The sequence below is a fragment of the Protomyctophum bolini genome (assembly GCF_963924005.1).
Source record: "Protomyctophum bolini genome assembly, chromosome: 1".
In the NCBI taxonomy this organism is placed as follows: domain Eukaryota; kingdom Metazoa; phylum Chordata; class Actinopteri; order Myctophiformes; family Myctophidae; genus Protomyctophum; species Protomyctophum bolini.
The window spans coordinates 22,404,520-22,431,386 of record NC_137862.1 but is presented as its reverse complement, the minus strand read 5'-3'; the positions used below and the strand labels follow the sequence as shown (position 1 = coordinate 22,431,386).

The 26,867-nt window shown below is 42.6% G+C and overlaps 1 protein-coding gene across 1 annotated transcript in view; it reads right to left on the bottom strand.

Moving 5' to 3' along the window:
• tent4b (terminal nucleotidyltransferase 4B) overlaps window positions 1–26,867 on the bottom strand; it is a 58,774-nt gene that overhangs the window by 18,908 nt on the left and 12,999 nt on the right. Inside the window, exon 2 of the mRNA XM_080766711.1 lies at window positions 7,741–7,864. Coding sequence (XP_080622837.1) covers window positions 7,741–7,864 — 124 coding nt within the window. The remainder of the gene's footprint in view (window positions 1–7,740; window positions 7,865–26,867) is intronic.

Sequence of the window (26,867 nt, the reverse complement as noted above, 5' to 3'; positions counted from 1 at the left end):
ATACCGAGTACCAATCCTATTGGTCAATACCGAGTACTAGGGTTGTCCCGATCGGATCGGGTGATCGGAAATCGGCTCCGATCTCATGATTTTCAAAAGATCCGAATCGGGGAGAAAAGATCAGATTTTTAATTGTCCAATGTAAATCTCAAAGAAAGATGTATAAGCAATGAGATTTTGTAAAAACTGTTGTGTTTATGCTAGTTTTCCTTCTGTCTCCAGTCAGAGATCATCAAACAAAGACTAGTCACACTCAGAGGCGTGAAAGACACCTATGATGAAAACAAAGGAAACCCCCAAATGCAACCCCCGCTATGAATGAAGGTATAGGTGTCTGTAGTCTCTGAATGAAAGAGATACTCTTTAAGAGTTTTAACTTGACTTCAGTTCTATAAGCTATAGAACTATATTCACTATTTCACTCAAATTGACCAATACATAATTATTTTTGCTATGATTCCATGCTTTCATAGAAAAAAAAAACCCACAATGACAGTCATTCTAATAAAAGTATAGTCACATTTTGCCTTTCAAAAATTGAAAGGCAACAAAACAGACTACACTAGAGTGACATACATTAGGATATTTTCTATTGTGATATAGCATAAGTGTTATATATACATGATGTGATCGGGACATCCCTAACGAGTACGGGAGGCGGCCTTTTTTCCGACAGCATTCTAGCCGACGGGGCAACGATCCGATCCGCAGCGGGGGGACATTCGCTGCGATGCGATAAAGCGATGGTCCGACATGCGCTGCTCCCGTGCTTGCGGTTAGGGTTAGGTTAGGATTGAGGTTTCGGATCAATATGCTGTCGGAAAAAAGACCTGCACCCAACGAGTACCAATCTTATTGGCCAATTCTGAATACCAATCCTATTGGTCAATACAGAGTACCAATCCACAGTGGTGGACAGTAAATAAGTATGTTTACTTGAGTAATGTACTTAAGTACAATTATTTTGCATAATCATCATAATTTTATTTTTACAAACATTTTCAAAAATAGTGGAACACGCTACAAGTTGTCTTGAAATCCGCTATTTCCACTATTATTTAACAAATCTTGAGTATAAAGTTATTACATAATGGTCATAGTTTTAGACATGTTTTTTTATTTTTCACTTCTTCCACATTTAAGTTATTTGTCGTATTTGCCCCATGCAGACTTTGTTTAAATTGTCCAAACGCCCAAAACGGATTCCATAGCCAAAGCACAATATTATCGTTAATCACAACGTGAACATTTTGTATGACAATTCATCGAGTACAATTTTATGATCGTGACTAGTTAATTACCATGTTAAAATAACATGTCTATCAGCCAGTGAGAATGAGGACAGCCAGGACACCTGCTGATTAGGGTGCCAAACTGGATGGATAAGATAACAGCAGACAGACAGTAGAAAGGATGCTTTAGAAACCACTGCTAACAGAGGTCCAACCTTTGGGCATGAAACCCAAAAGAGAAATGGTGAAAATAGGCGACCTACAAGCTCACAATGCTATTTTTTCAACAAAGATATTTTATGTAGAGCGAAAACAGAACACACTAGAGGAGTTGGGGGAGAATAACCTGCGTTTGGAAAAATAGCCTGTGTTCCAATTATTATTTAAGTTCTTGTTAATACTTTTCATTGGTTCAATATAAAAACAGACAAGAAGATGTGACCACTTTCAACCCGGCTTCATCCCTATGTTGAGCGTGCCATCATTAGAGGCAAAACTCTTTCAAAAGCAGCCGATGTACAAGCTTGCCACGAGTGGTGAGCTTGTACATCGGCTATTTTTTGTTGTGTTGTTGTTTGTATGTGGATTTAACTTTTGCGTGATCACATGTTTAACCCATTTTGGGCGCTTTTTGTGTTAGCATTAGGTTATGCTTTAGCTATTTAAAAATAGCAGATCTACAAGATCATAGAGCGACACAGAGTGGCGCGCTACGAGCTTGTAGGTCTGCTATTTTTGAAAAACATTTTCAGAAAACTGTCAGGATATAGAAGACATTTATAGAATCTGATCTCAGGTCAGAATGGGTTAAAGACGGGTGCCATGAAAATAATTAATGAATTATTAAGCAAGTTCACAATACAAAATGTGCAGCTTAAAAAAAATCTTATATCCTAAAACTAAAACCCAAATATAAAACACACCGTGATTTAAAGAGTCTGCACATACATGAACTTGTAATTATGACAGTTGCATAGATGCAACATAGTGCGTTATGTCTGGACAGTACAGGTATTGTGCATGGAGAGATTTGTGCAAACAGTGTGGTTTGGTAGAAGGCAGACAAAGGCGAACGGATAAACGGGCGCAGGGCTTTCAATTAGTGTGGCAAGATATTGAACCAAAGAAAATTATTAACACATGGAAATGTCCTGAAAAGTATTTAAAACTAAGTATTTGACATATAAAGGTTTCTGTTCAACTGTGCCGATATACAAAACGGAAAAACCCACTTATTTCTCTGGCCTAGGCTCACTAAAGACAACTTCACACTCACAGGATAGTTAGTGTTCCCCCCTCTCTCTCTCTCTCTCAGCATACCAGAATTCCAAGCAGTCACCTGTGTGGGCGTGGCACGTGGAGAGCTCCCAGCAGTGCCAGGGCCCGCTGCCAAGCTTCTCATCTGGCTGAGCGGACGGCCCTATGAATGCAGGCCTAGCCGGGAACACCCCTACGACTTGGCACCGTGCGCGGCGCTCAACAGCCGCATGCTGCTGTACTAGGTGTGAGCAAGATGCCATTACCCTCCGTTTGACTGCTCATAAAGTTGACATTGACAATAAATCTTGTCTTCTTAGAAATCGTAGTTCTTGCATAATATTACCCGGTACGGTAGCACACCACCACACACGCGCTGAATGAAAACCTAGAACGCACCGATGGTTGACAAGCGAGACAGAAAAACACTTTAAAAAGAGTGTGTTCAACATGCACACACATACAGTACACATCTTGCTTGCAGTTGTTGAAAGTTACTTTTAACCCAGAAAGCATCTGTGTCGTTTTGTGCAGCACTACAAGCTTGTAGAAAAATCTTGGATATTTGTGTTGAATATAATATATATTTTAAAGAGAACATTTTTTCTTTTTTTTAAGATACTTTTTTGCAGCTTACGCCTTTTATTGGTTTTTTGAAGGGACAGACAGTAGGCTGACAGGAAACGGGAGAGAGATGGGGGAAGACATGCAGTAAAGGCCGTGTCGGGCTCGGGAGTCGAACCCGCGGCACACTGCGACTGGATTACCAGTCGGGTGCCCAGACGGTTACGCCACCGCCTGGGCCAAAGAGAACATTTTTAACTAAAATCTTTGCTTCTGGGCGTTACTGGAACAATATATTTTGAGATGAGGGTCCGCGGCCAAATACAAATAATTGACATGAAAATGTTTGAGAACCACTGAGAACACTGTCTCTCAACTTGGGGGTTGCGACCCCTCGGGGGTCCCTGAAACTGAAAGTATTTTGGGGGGGTCCTGAAATTATATATATTTATTTTTTTGACAACTGAATGGCTGGAAAATGGACATTTAGAGTTCACATAGTGCATGCATAAACGTTCCTTAATGATTATATCTGGTTTCAGTATTAATTTGATGTATTTTCCCTATTATAGCGGTCAATTTGTATTGGTGGGCGGGGCAGGGGTCACGAGACATGGCCAAAGCATTTTCGGGCGTCCCCAGCCAAAAATGTTGAGAACCCATGATTTAGAAGACATTTTGTAGAATGTCTTCTAAATGGGTTAAAGTTATGTGAAGAAGTTTCGTTATAAGAATCCTTTTTTTCCCCAAATTTCATTTTGAATGTGATGGCGGAAATTTGTAGAATGCTAAATATACTTCTTGTGTACACAATGACCTTCCAATCTCATTGAAAGCTTTCACAATACAATGTGCTAATTCTAACTCAACTACAGCTGTAAATCTAACAGCTAAGCTAACTTGTCCATGCGTAGTCTCACCCTGTCAGCCAGGGTGAGACTAGTGGTGTTTCACCTTATATGAACATTTAGAGTGGACTGTGAGAAGTGCCTGAGACTGGGGTTGATGGAGGCCTGTGCGCCAAGGGCCTACCGGAACAGGCCAGAGATGCAGTTAAACACTAAACACAAAAATACCTCTTTTAGGAGGCACGTTCCTATGATCTGTATGCTGTTCTTCCACCTTAAATATTCACACTTGCCATATGGATGGTCATATAAGACAAAAAAGAATGGGAAAAAAGCTGGCTTTACCCGTTTTCTTCACTTAAGTTTCTACACACCAAATAGCTTTGCTAAAAATAGCTGCTCTACAATCTCACAATGCATTGTGCGGGACAGTAGGGTTCATGTGGTAAAAAAAAACAACTCACTGACAATAATATAGTGTGCTAGTAGGAGCCTGGAGGTATGGATGTATTTATGTAGGTTCTATATTGTTGCTGTCGGTTGGAAACTTTGTACGTCCAAGATAAGTTTCCATATGTATTATTATTTTAAAAACATTTTAAGATGGTGAAAAGAACCAATGTACAAGCTCAGAATGGCTATTTTCACTACTTTTGTGAGAGACTCTTGATGATTAAGTAGGGCATTCTTCTCTTCCTTTCAGGGCTGTTCCCTACAGGGGTCGCCACAGCGAATCATCTCACCCTAGCCTCTGCCCTGTCTTCTCTCACACCAACTAACTTCATGTCCTCTTTCACTAACATCCACAAATCTCCTATTTGGTCTTCCTCTAGGCCAGTTAGTTCTCAAACCTTTTCACGTCAAGGACCCCCAAAATTCATGTACAGCGGATTGTGTGTGATTGTGACGCTATATTAACCAATGTTGCTGTGTACACTCTGGTGATGTTATTGGCAGTTGAACATAGCTTGTTTTCACCAAATTACAAGAAAAATAAAGAAAGCGGAGAAACAAATTTGACTGGACCGCATGGATTTTTCCAATTTTAGATCACGTTATTTCCGGGTGTACTCTTCTTAGAAAGTCCTAGGATCACTCACAGGTTAAGGAAGAGCGCCCTCTATCATAAACACTGACAAATCAAATCAATGACAGGCTGTGCCTCGGATTGAAATGACGATAAATATTCGTCAATGGCAGTGAATGAGTCATTATCAATATTATCACGATAATTAAAATATGTTTAAAACTCTTAGCCAAAAGTCGCCAAAAAAGGCAGATCTACAAGATCTGCTATTTTTGCCAGATTTGGGATGGACTAAAAAAAACTAAAAAACTAAACAAAAAAAAAGCAGTAGTACAGAGCTAACTCATGGCCCGTGTATTACAGAACAATTACCACGATAAATGATAATCACTGCAAAACTATTATTGTAAGTATTTTTTTTAATCTAAAATGACTAATAGATGAGATCGATGCTCTCTACATCAGAAAAGATACGTTTATTGGTGTTGGCCTCCACCTGCGATGCTTTATCTTCCCCGTCTCATTCCATCGTAGTGTCAAATAAAATTAAAAAAAAATACGTTTGCTTCCTATGAATCTTGGATCAGCTGTGAAAACGCAAATGTTGCTTCTCCTTGCCTACCGTGTGCATTAGGCCTGTCAAAAAAAATCGATTCGAGTTAGAAAAACCTTTTTTTTTTTTTTTTTTTTCTTTTCTTTCACAAATGTACCTGTGCATGCAATGCATTATGGCCTGGGTTTCTGCATAGTGCATTTACTACCAGCTAAGCTAAGCCTGCCAATTGTATTTATTTTACACCTGTTTTAATACTAATGTATTGTTCTGGTTTTGAGTGAGAAGAGATTTTGTAACTTTTGTACTGGTTCAAATTTGTGCAAGCTAAATACATGAGACATGTTCTTACTCTTGGATTTAACCTTTGTGTGTTTAAATCATTCAGTTGATAAAACCTTTACAATTATACAAGCTTTTTACTAAATGTACTCTGCTTTCATGCCAGAAGACTGGAGTAGATCATGCTAAAATTCTATTTAATTGTTTTTAATAAAATAAAATAAACTGCTTTAGAATCGAAAAAAAAATCTTTTTTGAATCGAGAATCGGAAAAATCGAAAAGATCGTTTTTGAATCGAATCGTCACCCCAAGAATCGGAATCGAATCGAATCGTGGGACACCTAAAGATTCGCAGCCCTAGTGTGCATGATCAATAGAATAGAGCAGTGGTTCTCAAAGTGGGGGTCCGGGGACACCCAGGAGTCCTTGAGAAGCTACAGGACTGTAACGCAAGAGTGTACAAGGAACCAAATGGACCCTTAGTCCCTGAGGCATGGCATAATGCACATCAAACTGGGGGTCCTTGAAATTAAAACGGAGGACGGAGGACCACCCTCCAGCGGGCTACTGCAGACCCCATGTCAGTCTGTAGTACAGACTTATGAATGCTTGTCCACTTATTTATAGCTGCCTCTCAGTTTGCTCCACAAGCATCGACACGGGATCCAAGTGTCTTGTGTCAATCTGGCAATGGGGGAAGGAGTTCAAATTCCTCATACCGTTGCTCCATATTCTAACTTCTTCATCATACTACAGTGTCCACAAGCTGGAAATGTGGCATGAAGCGTCACGTGAAGGAGGCTCTCTGTCCCTCCCCTTCTCTTTCTGTCCGAGCTCTGATGATGTCACACACAAAACCGTTGCCCAACAATGGGTGCTTTGCGCCGACATCATCCATTTGCCTAACAATGTCGATTTGCGCAAAACAAATGATCTCTCAATCTATGGATTTGTGTCCATAAATGATTTGGGCATAATTGCGAACGCAGTGATTGCGAACGCAGTGAGCACTTACTATGAGACCTAGCAGATCATGTCTGTGTGTCTGTCTGTCTGTGTGTGTCTGTCTGTCTGTCTGTCTGTCTGTTTGTCTGTCTGTCCCGCTATACGTCCAAATATGGAGTGTGTTGCATCAACACAATCACTCAGCTCCATATATGGGCACAAAAGTGTTGCATCAACAAACGAATCACTCAGCTCCATGTATGGGCACAAAAGGGGCCAGGTCAACATATACAGTAACAGCGGGACAGACACACAGACAGACAGACATCGATCTGCAGGGTCTCAGCTGCGTTCGCTTCCCGCGTTTGCGCGTCTTACTGGTTTGAGCAAACGGACAGACAAACACACAGACAACATTCAACATTCCAGCATGTGTAATGTATTTTTCAGGATCACAATGTCCGACATCACTTAATCGACTTTTCTGAGACACTTTTGTAAAAACTATCACACAAACATTTGTCAGTTGAAGACCCATTACCCATGTGTTTTAAATTAAATATATTGATAATCCATAATGTACAAAAAAGAAAGAAAAAAAATAGCCAATCTACACCCTCACAATGCATCACCTTGCATTATGAGCTTGTAGATCTATTTTGAAGACACTATTGTGAAATGAAGTACCGGTAATTCATAAATAATGAAGTGTCGTGATTGTTTTAACTTTTGCCGTTTCGTATGCGTCTATGGACTAGGAGTTAACATTACTCTAATTAATAGACCGCCAGGTGTGTTCATAATAATCAAATATGTCTTCCCTGTGTATTTTTGGTTTTTCCGGCCAGTTGGCCACAAAAGAAAACATAGTTTTAACACTTTTTGTACACAATAAAATCATGGTACCCGATGATCATGTTCAGGGGGGAAAACAATCACAGCACTCAATCTTTAAAATACTGCTCGCCCCCCAACAAACCTCCCGATACCTCTCCAGTTACTCCCACAGTGGGCTACGAGAGGCCTCTCACCTCAGCGCTGGGCCACAGGTCGTGGATGACTCCCTTGATCCTGTCCACCACCTCCAGCCTCATCTTCTCCTCCTCCGGCCGCGGGGAGATGTAGCCGTAGAAGTCCGTGATCTCCTCGTGGAGCCTGAGCGACACCACACAGAGAGAAACACACAGAAGCGTGAGGGACGGAAGAAAATTAACTTTTACACAATATTCATAATTCATTGAGATGGACCTGTATCTCTGTGCATGTCTTGTCTCCAGAACTCTATGCTCGTCTCTTGATGTGCACTGTTCCGTTTACCAGAGTACTTTCTGTTTACCAGAGTACTTAGGCTAGTGAATCATACTGTGGAACTGCTCTGTTAAATAAACACACGTTTACAAAATAAAGTCTATTTTTTATCCTCATTGGGGCTTTGATGCCAATTCTAAATGTGATGGATGCAGCAGTCGATGCACAGTTGCGCTCTCCTGTCAACTGATGCACAGCAACAACAACAAAAAACTAAAAGAGAAAATTGATCGACACGTCGGTAAATGGCCACGACATGTTGATTTGCCAAATACTGAGTAAATACACATTCTAGCATCTAGAATGTGGGGAAAGCCTTCGTCGAAAAGCTCACAACGTGTGACGCGTCAATTGTCTATTATAAGGGAAAGCTTCCTCTACAATAACAGAATACTGAACAGTCCCTAGTATAGAGCCCTGAGGGAATCAAGGCAACTTGTTGAATAGAGCTGGTCAGTCGGCCAGCAAGAGGACAGCACTGCACTGGGCTGCTCCCAGCTTTAACACCAAGAGGACAGCACTGCACTGGGCTGCTCCCAGCTTTAACTCCAAGAGGACAGCACTGCACTGGGCTGCTCCCAGCTTTAACACCAAGAGGACAGCACTGCACTGGGCTGCTCCCAGCTTTAACACCAAGAGGACAGCACTGCACTGGGCTGCTCCCAGTTTAACTCCAAGAGGACAGCACTGCACTGGGCTGCTCCCAGCTTTAACTCCAAGAGGACAGCACTGCACTGGGCTGCTCCCAGCTTTAACACCAAGAGGACAGCACTGCACTGGGCTGCTCCCAGCTTTAACACCAAGAGGACAGCACTGCACTGGGCTGCTCCCAGCTTTAACACCAAGAGGACAGCACTGCACTGGGCTGCTCCCAGCTTTAACACCAAGAGGACAGCACTGCACTGGGCTGCTCCCAGCTTTAACACAACATAACTCAAAGCAGAGAGTTGAATTAAGAGACGAGGAAGCACTGTGTGGGTCCGTAATGATCAGAAACTGAAACAGGTGCTCTTTGAAGAGAGTTCAATTGTAGGTTCAAATATGTAAGTTCCTTCCCTTTGTCGTAGGTTAAAACATTTAGGTTCCTTCCCTTTGTGGTAGGTTAACATCAACGTGATAGAATCAGGTGAACTTGGGGATGAAGGCATCCGAGCAGAAACCCGTCGCCGTTGGTCACCTGCACTTTCAAAACTGACCAGCCATGACCTGATAAAATCTTTTTAACACCACTGAATCATAGTATGGCGACACAATACACACACACAACACAACCAGCAAAGACTTGCATAGAAGTTCAAGTGCCTTCATTATCCAGGGTGTGTTGTGAAAAATGGAGAATGCCTTGTGGGCTCACACAGTAAGAGCCATGGAGGCCAACTGTAGGCTGGCACAGTACTCTTTATTTGATTTATTTAGCACATTTTTGAGTGGTGCAACCACTCCAAGGAACAGCAATGTCCGTGTTAACATATGTGACTATGCGTGTGACTATGTGACTATGAGTACCAGTAGGGGCAAAAGTGGCACTACTGTGCCAGAAACAGAGAGAGAGAGATAGTCACTGTTGCCTGCTAATGAGAGAGAGAGAGAGAGGGAAGGGGGGGCAGGGGGAGAAGGGAGAGGGGAGTTGCACCACTCAGTTCACACGGGTGTGATTTTTTAAAATAAAAACAGTACCAAATGTGTGTACAAAGTGCAAGGAGGAGGCAAGAGGCCCAAAGGGCTTATACGACAAGGCGTCTACTCTAAAGAGATGAGAGCAGAGTGACATAAACCTGTTCTCAGCCAGATAGCGTTGTTCATATGGATGGGTTGTGTCATTATTAGAGTGCAACAGAGATAGTGTACAGGTATGTGAGCAGTTTGTGGTTGTGTGACTTTCGACTGAACGAACGCAGCTCTAAAATGTCAGGTCGGGCCGGGCCAGGTTCGGTCAGAATTTGAGATCTCTAGCGTCTATCAAGCAGGACTCGTCCGTGTTGATGGTGTAGTGCAGTGGTTCTCAACGTTTTTCATGTCAAGGACGCCTAACTGGGTGCAGACCCTAACTGAAAATGTTTTGTTTTGTTTGTCTGTTATTCTTATTTCGCACGGGGTGTACACTCTCAGAGTTCCTCCTCAAGGACCCCTGGGGGTCCGCAAGACACCACTTTGAGATCTTTACAACGTGTGACACCTACATGCAGCTAAGTATACAGATCAGGCCTAAACACATGCTGTGACCTTTGACAGGAAAGTAAGACTCTAGCGGTGATAATGATATAGGATGGATTCAGTTATGAGTCTAATGTCAGGAGGGGAAAGTGACACGGGCCCGCCCCACTAAACGTTGCCTAGCCTCCTACTGCAGGGCACAGAGTTCCCATCTTCTGGTTGGTGGAATTTATTCCTCTCTAAAGGAATCCAAAACAACTTCAAATCTTTATTCAAAATGATTCGTTTTTTAAATAATGTTTGTCACAGGGCACAGGGGCAGCCCCGAGCCCTATAGACTACTTAGTACTGAGGAGAAAACATGCATACACTACACAGCTGCTTCAATTAACAGCAAGCCGGCTTAGAGGACTGTGTAAATGCTTCTAACTATATATTTCAGAGTCAGAAAGGCCACTCCATGTGTCTGTGACTACAAATACAAGCAGCCGTTTGCCTAGTAGCCTCGACACAACCGCCCTTAGATTCAAGAAAAAGCCAACAGGAGCATTTTTCCAACCACCGTGGTCCCTTTCAACTCTCTCTCCCCCTTAATAAAAAATGCAATTCATTAAAGGTTAAATTAATTTTACTGACATGTTTGAGGGGGAAAAAAAGATAGATATGAAGATTATATGAAAGCCATTTTAAATGTTAATCCGTTTTGGCCCCAATGAGCAAGGACCCCTCCCTGTCCATTATGTGTATGTTTGTAACAGTGTAGTTATATAATAGAGTTGTTTGATATCTGGATGTCGTTGAGACTTGTGTGACAGGGGTTGTGAGTTGGTGCGGCTGCAACTCCACAAGTGAACACATTGGTCCACGTGGAGTAATTGAACACCATGAACTGCAGAGATGATGTTTACACAAACATATTGGGCCGATTTAGAAGCACTTGTATATTATGTACACACCGCATAACCGCATATGCGTTGCATTGAATACAGGCAGCGACTGTTGATTGTTGAATGGAGGCACACAGGGGAATAGTAGTTTGTAACTGTTGCGCATGCACACGTGCAGAGCGAAAGAGCCCAAGGTATTCCGCGGAGTGGTGTAATAATTAAATAAATACTCAGCAGGACACACACACACACACACACACACACACAGACACACACACAGTATGAAGTTGCGGTACAGTATGTGTCTCTGTTGCGGCAGGCAGTAGTATGTCTGTCTTTGTCTCTCCGTCTCGTGTCGCAGATTGTGGTGGCGAATATGTGATTGATGCACACGTACACACACACACACACACTCCTCTCTCTCTCTGTCGCTCTAATGAATTAGTCTCATGTCTCTCGCAGCTGTGTCTAGTTTCTCTCGGCGGATCCTGTCGGGAGCTGCCTATGCCATAGAAAGCATAGGTGGGTTCCTGTCTAGCCTCAGAGTTGATTTTCAGGATTCAAATAGAAAAAAATGGCAAAAGTAGCAGATCTACAAGCTCAAAACATGTTGGTTCGTGCCACGTTTCGAGCTTGTAAATCTGTTACTTTTGTGTGATGCTGTAGTATGACCAAGTAGTAGGGCATTAATTTACAGACAAAGAATAAGAGTAATAAGAGTTTCTGCCCCGACAGCAACGATACATCCAAACGTGGTGAGGCTGCAGGTGAATGCCAAATAGCAACGTTAAATGATACAAAATGATGGTATAGGGAGGGAACAACACACAGAGAATAGGTGCAGTGACGGTCTGGTGCACCTTCATTCACCAGCAGAATCAAAGCAGCCGGTGTGATGCTGATGCCACACCTACACACGGCCAGGGGGGAACCAGTGCCAGAAGTGCAATCACGTCACACACAGCCACAAAAACAGGCCAGGCCCCGTTACATCACACAGCTGCAGTCCAACGCCGTCACTGGGTCATGCTGGACTTCCCCCAGCACCGCCCGCTCATCAGTCACCAAATCATGTGACCTGCTTGAGTGCCTGCCGTCACCAGTTCCACTCCAATGGTTCCCCTAGGGGTCCTTGAGGGAGTTCCAGGGGGTCCCCCGCTAAATGATAGTTAGGATTAGGAACCAAATGGACCCTTATGGGTCGTTCCATTTGTACACTCTGAAACCTTGACGGGTCCATTTGGTTCCATTTGTACACTCAGAGTTAAATTAGAATATGTATTGGGGTCCCAGAGATAGAAATGCCATTAAATAGGGGGCAGGAGGGTCCTTGGCATATATATTCAAATGGGATTTCCGCAGGCTAATGAGTATCATTTTGGGGGTCCTTGACATGACAAAGTTTGGGAACCACTGCTCTAGATAAGACATGTGTACAAATGTGGTGTACTGTGCAGTGAAGTAAAGTACAATTAACAACTTTTGTTCTAAAGAAGTGTCCACACCTCTCAATAAAAAATGCAGGGTGCTAAGGACGTGTGGAGACGTCTGTAGACTGTAGGTCCTTTTTATATATAACCGGATCGCTGTAATCAATTTTTTGACAGGGCCATTGCTAGGCAACGGCAACGCCATGTTTTGTGCAAGCGTGCAGCTGTTCACTTCCTCGGTTTCCTTCCTTGAAGGCAGGCTTTTCAGAGTAAAATCGTGCCTTCATTCTGAAACGATTCCCCGGCAAATTGTTAAGTACTGTACTTAAATACAATTTAGAAAGGTATTTATTTGTATTTTACTGCACTACAATTATTTGAAAACTTTAGTTACTAATTAGTAACTAGTTACTTTATAGATTTTGATTGTTATTACAGAACAGACATTACCCACTTCAGTCTTATATACAGTAAAAATGTCATACTAGCGCACTACGTCCTACGCCATAGGAGAGTTGATAGAGAGTCTATATCTGCCAGACAGTGGCCAAAAGTAGACCATTTAGGCTGCTCACAATTATTACATAATTGCCTCATCACAATTATTTTAGATAATCAGTTATTTTGCATAATAATCGTCATAGCTGTTTATGTTGAAACATGTCGATACCTTTTCAAACATGTTCAGAAATAGTGGAAATAGCCGATCATAGCCGCAGCTATGGCAGTGATTAACCCATTTAGACGATGTTCAATGTCAAAAAGTAAACACAATAAAATGGTGCGTGGTCAAATTACATATTAATGTGGGGGTCCTTGGCACTAAAAACGTTTTGAGAACCAATGGCCTGTAAAACTGCCTAATGCTTCACATTAATGCATTTGTGTGACAGAACTGTGAAGCAGGTGGTGCTCAGGTTGGTCAACCTTCCCTTGGTAAACACAGATTACTAAAGAGAGAGCATGCTGCATCTGCAGCAGACTTCTAGCCCCATGAATAGTTCTGTAATCAGCTCTCTGCTGGTGTCAGAGCTCTACTGGCCCCAATCATCATTATGCTTCCCAAACAAGGCCTCCGGTTGAAAAGGAAAGATAACTCGCCTCACTCAAACTCAACCTTGTATACTTGTGTCTGCGTACTATATTCACAAGCTGTCAGCAAGACATGTTGCCGGGTTTTGCAAGAGAGATAAGCAACTAGGTCTATGAAAAATGAATCCAAAAGAAGGGACTAGGCACATGAGCACTTCAGACCTATACAAGCACCCAATCTGTGAAAACATCTTGGAGGGGGAAAAAGTGCAAAATGTGGAATATTTTTGAAATATTCCAACTGGTACGGGAGTCCCTGGCACAAATTATAATTTCAGACGAGGGTCCCAAATAATATCTACACATCTAGCAACTTCCAGCTAATTGAGACACTGTGGCTTCCTCTCTGTCTCTACTCTGAACATACGGACAGGATCACAGAGAGGAACGCGAGTGGTCAAAGTCGTGGCTCTCAAAAGAACTGCTGACATGCAGGTCAGGAGGAGGAGTAAAAAGGAAAACAAGTTACAAAAACATTCATGTGCAACTGGAACTCGGGACACAAAACGACCCAAATTAAAAGCCTCAGTTATACCGAGTTGAGTGTCGGTTTCGTTCTCAGTAAATTAGGGATGCCTCGATCACACTTTTACCACTCTCGATCCGATACCGATCAACCATCAGCAAAACCGATTCGATACAGATCCTATACCAATCCGATCCAGCACATATTTAAGTCTCTCTATATCTGATATACTTTTTATTACTGATTTTCTAGTCTGGAATGTTAAAATCAGGATTGATCAAGTGATATTACTCAAAACATAGAACATAACCACCCCAGAATAATAGTCAACAAAGTTCCACAACCGTAGGTTATGAGAATAACTGACCCATTTTATTTCTTTTACCAACTTGAACTTACTCACTTCACACTCATTGATCAGGTTTGTTGTGTTATATATTTTTCAATAGCATAGGTAATTCTGAATATTTACAGTTTTGAAACTAATTTGCCTCAATACAGCAGCTGTGTGTTTTTATGGATCTAGCAGTGATTTAATTTCAAGGACCCCCAGTATTAGCTACTGACCCCCATTTAAAGCCATTTCAATCTCTGGGACATTTTTACAAAAAAAGAAATCCATCTAGCGCTATCTCAAATAATTGCGATTATAATAATTGTGACAGCAGAGCAAGACCCCCAAAATGCATAGGATTCAGGATTGCGACCCTTTAGGATTGTAACAATTCTGATTCCTTAACGGTTCCCTATAACGATTCCTATAGGGGTTTCCTAATGGGTGCCCTAGTGCACGGCTGTAATGTGTAAAACATCATGTTCTGATGGAGAGTCAACATTAGCAGGTCATTCTGCCCACATGCACTGACCCTTCCATCTAAGCAGGTCTACACAAACACACACACACAGTCACACAGACACACACGTGCAAAGTATTATATATGCACACAAACAGCTGTGTAAAACATATAATCAGGACAATAGCAGGCTTGCAGCGATGCTCCTTCCCGTCCCTTTGGCAGACAGACAGTGGAGGGAGAAGAAACTGCTATTTTCCTTTCTGTATCTGCATTAAAAAATGTCCATTCTGGAAAACACGTGTCATGTAAACAGTGAATTTGAAAAACAATGCCTCTTTATTCTAAAACTAGGGACACATGATATTGAAATGTTGTTGGCCCATATATCTCAACATAATCCAACGTAGTATTTTTATTTAACATTTGTTCTTGCATGTTGACCCTTTTGAACGATTTCTCCGAAAACATTGATAGATGATCTATAGACTTCGTCATCCCAAAAAGCCTTTACAGTGTGTTTGTGTGTGTGTGTATGTGTGTGTCGTGTGTGTGTGTGTGTATGTGTGTGTCGTGTGTGTGTGTGTGTGTGTGTGTGTGTGTGTGTGTGTGTGTGTGACGTGTGAGCGCGCATGCGTGCGTGTGTTTGCCCAACACGTGAAGGTGACCATGCAGGTTTCACCTCTATGCTTCCGCAGGTCACTGAAACCCAACCCAGGAGGGCAATGCCTAATTAATGCTTTATGTTTAATTTATACTTATGTATGGCGACAAAGCATAAATTAGGCGTAAAAAGGTCACAGGAGATTCGATCCCCGGGCGGAGTCTGGGAAAAGTAAACGCACAGTACAACCACCTCCACCTACAGTGCAATGCACCCTTGAGCAAGGCACTTTGCCGTGTGTGTTTAACTTTTAGAACGTTTACGGGGTGGCATGAAGTAGAGACGGCGGTGGCGGCGGTAGCTCAGGGGTAGACTAGAGTGACTGGATGGTAACCGCAAGGTTGCCAGTTCGAACCCGGGCTCCCTCAGAGTTAGTGTCGAAGTGTCCTTGAGCAAGACACTGAACCCCTAATTCAGAGATGGGCAACTTTGATGATGGAGAGGGCCACTATAGTTCACACTCACTCCAGAGGGCCACTATACGTAGTTCCACACTTACTCCAGAGGGCCACTATAGTTCCACACTCACTCTAGAGGGCCACTATAGTTCCACACTCACTCCATGTTAACCTTATATAATTAATCAATAACATTTTAATACTACTCATTACGCTAATAATTTAGACTGAAGTAGGCCTAATTAAAGTGGGCCATATTTGCATGTTTGGAATTATAGCCGCTGAAATCAATGTATTTTCCGATATCAATTTAACACATTAAGTGAAGGTTGGGGCCGCATGTGGCCCCAGGGCCGCCAGTTGCCCATGTATGCCTTAATTTCTCCTGATGTGCTGGTTGGTGCCTTGCATGGTTTCCGCCGCCATCGGTGTATGAACTATGAATGTGTGTGTGATGTAATGCACAATCTATGTAAAGTGCCTTGGATAAAGGCACGATATAAATGTACCATTTACGGCTGGAAGGTTCCTGGTTCAATCATCAGCTCCTCCTAGGTTCTCAACCTGGGGGTTCCCACATTATTATTATTATATTATTAAACCTTTTTAATACCTAAAAAAAAGAAATTAAAATAGTAATAATAACAATATAAACATTACTGCATCAAAAGTAATCAACAATGAATCTATAGTATACAAGAAAAAGGGGTCAAATTGTCAAATAAATTAAACAATCTACAATCTATCTCATCCCTCTCTAGCTCACAACACCTCGCACCTCGAGGCTTTGTGACCTTGTAGATCGGCTATTTTCAAAATGGAATGCCTCAACTCCTACGATTCCAAGTGCTTGGTAGGGTGGGGGGGTCCCCCAGTTGAAAAATAGGATTATTTTGGGGTGTCACCGCCTGAAACGGGTTGAGAACCAAGCTATGGACCAGAAACAAAACGGTACAATCCATTGCTCCCCCGGCGTAATTTCAGTTTCAGGCTGCTAAAATAGTCAGGAGAAGTGCATGGGAGGGAGGGAGGGAGGGAGGTATTGCGGGTTAAGTGTCTTGCTCAGGGACACTTTAAAACATTACCCTTAGGGGAGAACCTGCGACCTTCCAGTTCCCAGAAGGCCTCTCTGTCTCTAGCTTCACTCGCTAACCAAGGTTGGTGCCTTAAAGAGGCCTGGCATGGCCAGACTAATATCATTTTATTTATTTTTTCCTGTGTCAGATTTGTCTGTTTTCTAAGCTACCGCTGGACAGCGTGTGAATATGTGAAAGTGACACATTTTAAATCAAAACTATTAACAACTGTGAACGGAGTAACGGACTGGCCACCAAGAAGAAAGTCCGTTCCATGCCCTAAGACAGTGCTTCCCAAACAGTGGGTCAAGAACCATTTTTCATGGGTTGTGTCTCGCGAGTAAATATCCTCTTTCTTTTAAATAAATTATTTCAAATTTTTCATTTTTGGCCTCAGGAAGACACCAAATTTGTCTTTTGGGACTCAAGCTAAATGTATGTATTTTACATGGTTTGTTATCAATAAAGATGTCTAAGTACATACATGGGCTAACAATATATGCCATCATTACAGACAGCATAATTACCAATAATTAAGGATGACAAGGTACTTTAGCCATGGCTAAGCTACTGTAGCTAGTTGACAAGCCATTGCAACTAGACTAGAGTAGTTAGTTGGTGCAGTACACTGTGCATTAGTGCTGTGCCAAATAAATATCAATGGACAGACACATCCCCACCAGCAAATTACAGCCTGCTGGTTACAATGTCATTTAGGGAGCTTGACCCAATGTTCCTGTCTTGACCTGTTTGAATATGATAAGCTCACATTTCATATCACACACACCATACATTTTAAGAACTCCTGTAAGTTCTCTCTCTCTCTCTCTTTAGGGGTTTTAATGCATGGCCAGGGACCACCTGCAATACCTCCGCAGACCACCGTTTGAAAACCCCTGCTATAAAGTATATTGGACATCCACCTGACAGAGACGATTATGACTCTTATGTGAAGATGCTTTCCTTAGTTTTACAAAATTGTGTACACAGCATAGATGGAATGTTTCAGAAACACGGAAAATGTTAAATTGTTTGTAAGTTGTGCCATTGTGGGCAAGTATTCTGTTTCTGTATTTGTTTCTGTATAATAATTCTGTGTTAAGCTTAAGCATGACCTTAATGACATGTATTGCCTGCCATTATTAGCTATATACACTGAACCCAGGTACGTGAATATTACTGCATAAAACATATTTTATCTACCTTATGGCCAGTAATGCATATTAATGACCATAGTCTCTAGAGAAGGGTATTTCAAGAACAAATATTATTTCATATTCACTGATAATTATTCCAGGAATTTGAACAGCTGGTGGTGCTTTGGGCAATAATTCTAGTTTTGTCTCATATCTGTTCCTATTCGGGTCAACGTTGAGGTTCTAATGTAAAAGAATATCGGCTATTCCATTTTCATATAATCTTGAAAAAAATATCACACTGGGGTGAAGTGAGCAGCAGTCTTATCATCATACATCAGATTCCGGCCAATCACGTTTCGGTTTGGCGGTTTCCCATGCTCAGCCAATCAAATCGCTATGGGTTGCTCAGCCAATCAAATTATCGCTATGGGGTACACACAAACACAAAGCTGGGCTTTGGCAAAACAATTGTGTCAAATCTGTACAAATCATGTATGGAGGGGTCCTTCGCTGAGCACAAAATATTGGTCCGCAGCCAAATACAACAATAGGCCTGTATTAATTTGGGGGTCTTTGACATGAAAATGCTCTAAAACATTAAACAATAAACCTGTTCATAGACCTGGTTGGTTGCTCGTATCTCTCATAAAACCTGGCAACACTGATATGGTGATGCGTATAAAGGCATGGCCGCTACATGAACCACGTGAGTGCGTGGTCGCGGCGAGATCCAAAGAGTCATGGGCGTGCACATATAGACCTTAAGAGTATAAAGAGACGTCACCGAGAGGAAACTGCAATGATAGTCAACGGCTCAGCACGTTCACGTCTGACCTATAAGCAATCCCAGAATGCACCGTTTCCAACCCGGAAGAACACCTCATGCGCTGGGTGAGCAACTCAATGCAAATGGATGAGAGGAGAAATCTGGTGACGTCTCTATTAATATATACTCTAATAGACACTAAGTGGTGCTAGAGCACCTTCCATTTTGCCCTCTGGACAGTGGACAGCAATGTGAAAGTTCTTTTGTACAGTTTGTTCACTTTATTTTGGTTTAATCATTGTACAGTATGTGGGCCATTCATTGTGACATCGATCAATTCTGAATTAAGGCTCCACACACCGCACAAGGTTGCCCTTTTTTCACTTGAGCACCTGCCCCACAAAATGTCTGTGCACGCCACTGCAAAGAGTGTCATCAAAACGACCTGTTTGAACGGTCTGATATACCCGCTCTCCTACAGAGGCATCCAATTCATTTTTCCGAGGCATTCTAGGTGTGGTGACTGAGTGAGGTGAGGTATGCGAGCGTAGCTGACAGCGCATGACACTGCGAGACAGCTCAGTGACTGACTGGGGAGGGGAGGCGGTGACACTAGCGTCACAATGTTGAACGTAACGCACAAAGTGACTCATTACCTCGAGGGCAATATTTGTAGAGTCATAAATGTGATCTACGCTCCCATTCATTCATTGTATCAGTTGGGTCAGTCGCGCTGCTCTGTTCCTTTCGCACTGAAGTCCACGTGCATCGGTGTGTGCCATCAATGAGTCTCTCTGCACCAATGTCACAGACATCTACATGAAAAATAAGTTGATTCTCATTCTAACTGCTCATATGCTGGCGTTGCAGACTTAACATAGCCGACCTATAAGCTCACAATGTATAGAGTATAAAGTATAAATCAGGCTTCAGTTCAGGCGTCCTTCCGAATGCACAGGTACACCCAGAACGTGGCATGCTTGAGTTGTTTCGTTCACTCTCACAAGGCAACAAAAGCAGCCACCCGCCCTCCCGTGCACGATACCGTGTGCATGTCATGCAGAATGCGACTCTGCAGCGATAGGCGATCTGGCTGACAGTATCCGTCACGCTCAGTCACTGCGATAAAGACTGCAACGTGAACACACCCACTCTGCTGTGCCTTCCCCTCCCCACACACACACACACACACACACACACACACACACTCTAGGGTCTGCAGTACGCCGCCTTAAGGCTGCAACAAAAGAGCATCAGGGAGGGAGGGAACACACACACACATGCATGTCCAGCCTCCAGGAGAGGCTTCCGTCTTTTTGTCTGGAATGGCACAGACTGGGCCAGAAGAAATACTTGCACGGAGCAACACACAGAGCACACCACGGAAGGGGTTTTCATTCATGTTTGTCAACTGATAACAGTGAACAGTGGTTCCCAAACTTTTTCATGTCAAGGACCTCCAAAATCACACTCATTAGCCTGTGGACCCCCGTTTGAAAAGATATGCCAAGGACCCCCATAAGAGAAGAATTTTACAGCTCTAGCAGTGATTTTCAACCATTTTAATTTCAAGGATCCCCAGTTTGATATGCAACAGGCTAGCCTAAGGACCCCCATTTAATAGTATTTCTATCTCTGGGTAGCCTGGTAAAACCACTCCCCCTGCTGGACAACATTTGCATTCTGCCAGAAGGGAGTCTGGTGTCTCTCAGGCAGAGACGATGTACTCCGGACCAAATCAGAACGGAGCGATATGCAGCCGTATGCGGCCGCTAGAGGCGGGATCAACGCGAGACTGATGACATATTGAAGCTGTGCCACAGCGCAATGTAAACACAACCTAACAAGACTACAAATTGAAAATGTTATAGAGATATCAGATTGTTGTCCCGCTGCTTCCGGTTCATCGTTTCTGCCTGAGAAATCCCAGATGCAGGCAGGAGGAGGGAACTGGTGAACTCAGTAATGCCGCAATCTGGCGGAGTCAGGTTAATCTCTGGGACCAATTTATATTGTATAATCAATGTTAATTACAGACTCATCATAAGGGTCCATTTGGTTCCAAACGATCATTTAGTTGGGAGATCCCTCAAGGACCCCTAGGGGTCACCGGACCCCACATTGGGAACAACTGCTGTATGATATTATGGTACGAATTGGTTTTGTCTTTATGGGGTAAATGGTAATAAAGATATCAGAATTGCAATTCTCAGTGGAGCAAACAGTAGAGGGGTTGGCAGTGACAGGGACTATAAACACAGAGGGGAGTTGTAAATGGGGGGGGGGGGGGGGGGTGAAGAAAGAAATGTGTGATTCAGGAAATAACAACTGGCGACAGGTCACATGCAGGTATAAGACGTTCATTCTGCTAGCACTAAGGATGTACTACAGTGCTGCTCCTGCTTAGTGGATATGGAAAACTAGCAATACTCAATATAACAACTAAGGGGGTCCTCAAATGTCATTTTTTAATGAACTTTAATTCATTTTTAATTATGTTTAAAATGTTAAGTTCATTGTGAATTTGTGACACACACACACACACACACACACACATCGTTTCATCGACAAGACAGAGATACCAGCTGCAAATGGATAAGTGAAATTGGAATCAGGAGGGGTGCCTGCATTCTGTGTGGTGAAGCCCTAGTGGAGACATACTGGAGCATCAGAGATCAGTGGCTTCAGTCCACTGAGTTTAGGTTTCATTTCTGCACCAATAGCTAGCTTTCATTTCTGTGTTAGGGAAACCTAACAACTAGGGACTGTCACCATCTGGACATTTATTCATTGTCATACAATACACTTACATATAAAAAAATTAAGAAAATGACATATTTGATCATTTCATACTTTCAAAATATTGTAAGCAATGTGGCATAATTAGCTATTTTTGCCATTATTTGAAAATATGAAAGAAATTGTGATTATCTCAAATAGTGGTCGCCCGTACTGACACGAACACAAACTAATCGGTTTCATTGAACAATCGATAATTAAAAGTTAAAAAAAAGTAATCAATCCCTGTTTTTGCCATGTGTAAAATAGCAGCTCTACAAGCTCACAAGACTATTTGATTACAGTCATTGAAAAGTCATCAAAAGAATAATTGCTCAGAGCGGAAACTAATTGAGTTGCAGCCATGTTGACAACACAGCCACTTTGTGTCTTTCTCCCCGTCCCTTGGGGTCAGTTTCATTCACTACAACACAGGTCTTCAACAGGGGGTCTGGGGCCCCTACGGGGGTCGCCAAATCTTTGTAGGGACTCTTTTTTCACCCTTATTTTTACACTAACCACTAGAACCCTAGCACCCCTAGAAGAACATTAGCCAAAGAGTTTTGGTGTTGAGGGAAAAAAGAGAAGACCAAGTACAGAGCCAACGGTCAAGTAAAATCTCACAATATCAATACCGTGGCCGTTTATGCTGCGGTAATTTCAGGCCTGTTAAGGATGTTGGGACATAAGTGGTTAAGTCACACCAAGAAGTCAAACAGGGCTGGGAGGACAGAAACTACAGCTACCTCCTCCTCAAATGGAATTACAGGTGAGCCGTTGCGCACAGGCCTGTGAGGCCAGCCAGTAATGAGTCTAACGACATGGACCCTTGGCACTACAGTTTATCATATAATCTCTAATCTGCCACAGCCTATATCATTCATACGGTTGTTATGTAATCCCCTACTACTCTCAGCGTGTTCTGCCTCCCTCCCACAGAAGCCGTCTCTCAGGCAGTGGCTGCTAGTAAGCCAGGCTTGTAGTGCTGGAAAGCATAAAGGAGGACAGGCTTGTGTGGGAAGCCAGCCAGCCACAGAGGGGGGAGAGATGACAGGCTGAGAGGAGAGCTATGGAGGAAGGACCATGAGCTAATATACTGTAAATACTGGGGCTGGAGGAGAGGGAGAGTTGCCAGATTGTGTGAGAGAAAGAAGCAAAAAAGGTCTATGAAAGACAAGCCCAAAAAGAAGCAACTAGTTTGCATGGTCGCAAACGCACATACACACACACACACACAGGCAAATACGTTCATATTAATATAGCATCAAAAACATTTTACAGGTTTAACCCCTGACATACAACGCGTCCAAATTCAACGCGTTGTGAGCGTGTAGATCTGGGGGGGGGGGGGAATACTGTTATAAATAATGTTTTTTTAAACATTTTAGCTACATAAATCTTGTATGTGGGTCCTGAGGGAGGGAGGAGGGTGGTGATGAGAGAAGTGGCAGAGTGATAACAAGAGATAAATGACATACTGAGAGGGACACATAGCGAGACAGATACAGAAATAGACAGATACAGAGATAGACAGATACAGACAGAGATACATAGAGCCAGAGGAATAGAATAGAAGACAACATACATGGATAAAAATGAAGGAACAGATTGAAGGAAAGAGAAAGAGAGCGATGATGGACTCGCAATGTTGCCATGTCTGTTTATTATAAGTGACGTTCGTTGGGTTGGTTTTTCTGTAAAGTTGCTTGTAAACAGTGTGAATCTTTTCTACGTCCGAGCATAGACATGGTAACGTCCCGCCTGCCTCTGATTTACCGACACTGCCGGCCGCACCAGACATTCCTCCGAGGTGGATAGCTATATGCTGAATAGTCAGCCGCGAGGTTACTGGTGGTGGGAAATAATACAAGTACGATATAATACAAGAGAATGACAGCTTGGCATGTGCAACAGTAACTTTTTTTTATTTTTGTAGAAGAGGCAAACTAATATTGTTTATGCCGTTTGCTTTGATGGAATAATTGATTGTGTGTGATGTCTTTGTACATTTAAAGGTATATTCAGTGATTTCACTTAATTCAAATATCACTTCTTTTTTAGTTTTGTTGGGATAATCTTCCCTACTATGTGCTGTGTGCTGACCAGTTACTCCCTGTCCCCAGTTAACCCCTGGTGTGGAAAGACCTTAGGTTTTGTTTTTGGCTAGGTGGCCCAGCCTATCCAATCAGGATAGGTTTCTGCCAATCATGATCGAGCTGGAGCGGGCCTTGGTGTGTGTGCTGTTGGCCTGTCGCGTGTCCCACCACTGTAGTGCGTGTATGTGCACATTTTGTTACCAGGGCGGCCCGGGGTTTTTCCAAATCACTGAATGGTCCTTTAAGTTATTTGTCATATCTCTGCCCTGAGCAATTTGTGTATAATACCAAAGCCAAACTTTTAAATGAATACCAGGCAAACAGAAATACAAATTGTAACGTTCCATTGTTCAATGCAAAAAACACAATTCAATTGTTAACCACAATTATTTGTGTGTTAATCGTCAGCTTAAATTTGTAATGGTGATAGCCGTAAGACCTAGTTGCTTTTTCTCTCGCACAATCCGGTAACACAGAGAGAGAGGGGGGGGGGGGGGGGGGGGGGGGGGGTTGTCGTGCAGAAGTGCCTTCATGTGTAGCAGGGCCATCTGCTAGGTAGGCTAGTAGTGAGAAAACCAGTTTACTGTCGCATCGGCATGCTGAGGCCTACGATACCATGCTACCTACCGCTCAAAAGGAGCACATGGATTAATCTCATATAAAGTGATTTTTGTATTTGGCCTAACAAAAGGTTTCCGGTTGCCGACCGACTCTATTAAATATGCGCGACTCATATTATTTTATTGGCATTTGGTGATTTTTTTTTTTAAAGCTCAGAATGCGACCGAGTAAGACCCAAAAGGTCTTTATTAAAATTAAAATTCTCTTTGATGAGACCATCGGGACGCGCGAAGTCAAAATATAGTTCTCTTTCATCTAAAATATCACGTGCGCAAATGTTTTGGAATGCGTCATCGCGAGGAGACACACAACCCAACCCAACACAACAGTGACAACACAGCATGGACCTGTGCACGGTGTCTGTCCTCTGCCCGTGCAAAGCACCGCCACAGATCATACGATTGAGTACAAAAACATTTGAAGACATAATTAAGGAGGTGAAACCGTGCCGGTGTCGGTTTAAGTCTGCAGAAGGGAGACACGACCGAGCGGATAAATGGACTATCATCTCAGCCGACATACTCTCCCCCCCTCAGTTGATGTTATACTGTGTAGTGTGTATGAGCTATATAGCTAACGTTAGCTTAGCCCCAGTAATCTGCATCCCCCTGGCCGGCCGGGGCGCCTGATGGAGGGGAAAGGAACTGGTTGGAATGACGTGTTCCTTCCACGCGCTACGTCCAACCAGGGAAACTCCCCCCTGTCAGGTGTAAAGGAGCAACTTGGACACTCAAGCATGAAGGAAGCATGAGTTAAGTCCGTTGCTCTCCCCAGGTTGGCGGAGGGGGTGAAAAATGAGTTACAAAATCGTGGGATAAAAAATATAATAAAAAAAAAAGCTTAGCCCCATATGTGCCCTCTCATTCTGTAGCTGCTCATTCTGTAGCTCGGAGCTACAGAATGAGCGTAGGGAGAGGGCACATATGGGGCTAACGTTAGCTATGTTTTTGTCTTTTAAACACTAGCACTATAGCTAGCTATGTTGATGCCAGCAACACGTTCTAACTTTTTATATCAAAACATGAGCTGGAAAGCAGAGGTTGTTTTACGTTAGGTGGGTTGTTGCTGACACCAATGTAGCCACCGTTACCTAAAACTGGATGGCCAATAAATGAAGTACGCGTGATTTCACAATGTTTACAAGCATGAAAGATTCATGCCACCCCAAAACACAGGCGCAACTAAATAAAATAGGGGGCTTGCAAATGTAGTCTTAGACCTGCCATGATTCCACAGTTCAAATGAACTGAGTTGCAGGCAGGAGGAGGCGCAGCAGTTTGTGTACTTGAACCATTCATTATTTAAAAGATGGTATTTCAGGCAAATATTGAAGTTATTAAAAAAGAAGCCTATCCATCATTGCCATAGGGAAAAGAAAGTTTTAAAAGATCCTTGCTACCCATCCTTCCCACGAATAAATAAATAAATAAAATAAATTCCTTGCTACCCATCCTTCCCACGAAAATAAAATAAAATAAAATAAAATAAATTCCATACCTACTCAGCCCAAAAATGACAGCCAATCGGAAACCAAAGTTTTTTTTGTTAGGCCTTTTAATGCTTAAGTCCTACTGTGTGATTTGTGAAACAGTGTGAAAGGAGCCCCCCACCACCGCACGCTCACACACAAGCACGCAAAACAGCTAACTCAACCACCTCTACCCCCCATAATTGACACTATATAAAGTCACAAAACCGACTTTGATGAGGCAATATTGCTTTGTTGTCAAGGTTTTCTTCATTTCCTGAAAATGCTATGTTTCTCATTTTCTGAAAAATATATCTTCATTTTCAAAGAGAATTGGAGTTAGGTGGTTTCTTCCCAACAGCAGAGATATGTAACATTATATGATGATGTTTTAGTAACATTTGTAATCTTCCTGCGGTTCCACAGGTGAAGAAATCACAGATTAAGGCTTAAAGACCATTACTAGGGTAGGGGTGGGCAATTTCTTTTGGTTGAGTAGATTGGTCAAGAGAAAGCATAGTAAACTAGTTTAACGTGATCTTCCAGGGTACACGACACTCCCAACTTAAATAAACACACACAACAAGTGGTGTATGAGAGCACTTGGTAAAAACGAGGCTGGGCCCTGGCCATGCCTATGATAGTGAGGTGCTAGTAACAACAACAGTCACATACTATAGTAGATGAATGAACTGCAAATAGTCCCAATGCAAACATATTGTTCAATGAGTCAACCTAGAGCCAGAGGCATTCATCATCATGACGATGCATGTATTCATACACAATGTGCTACAAATGTCTACCTTGCTAGGGGCTTGACTGTATTACTATGTATAGGAGAGACAATGAGTTTTATCCTGGCATTTGCCAAGGAACTACCGTTGGCCCGTGGTCATGTTGAAGATCTTGTTTGTTGTTGATCACCTGTCCCACTCACAGTGGAAAACTCTGGGCTGGAAATGGGGAAGTGTTCATTTTTTGGACTAAAACTAAGACAAAAACAATCGACTACCTTTTTTCA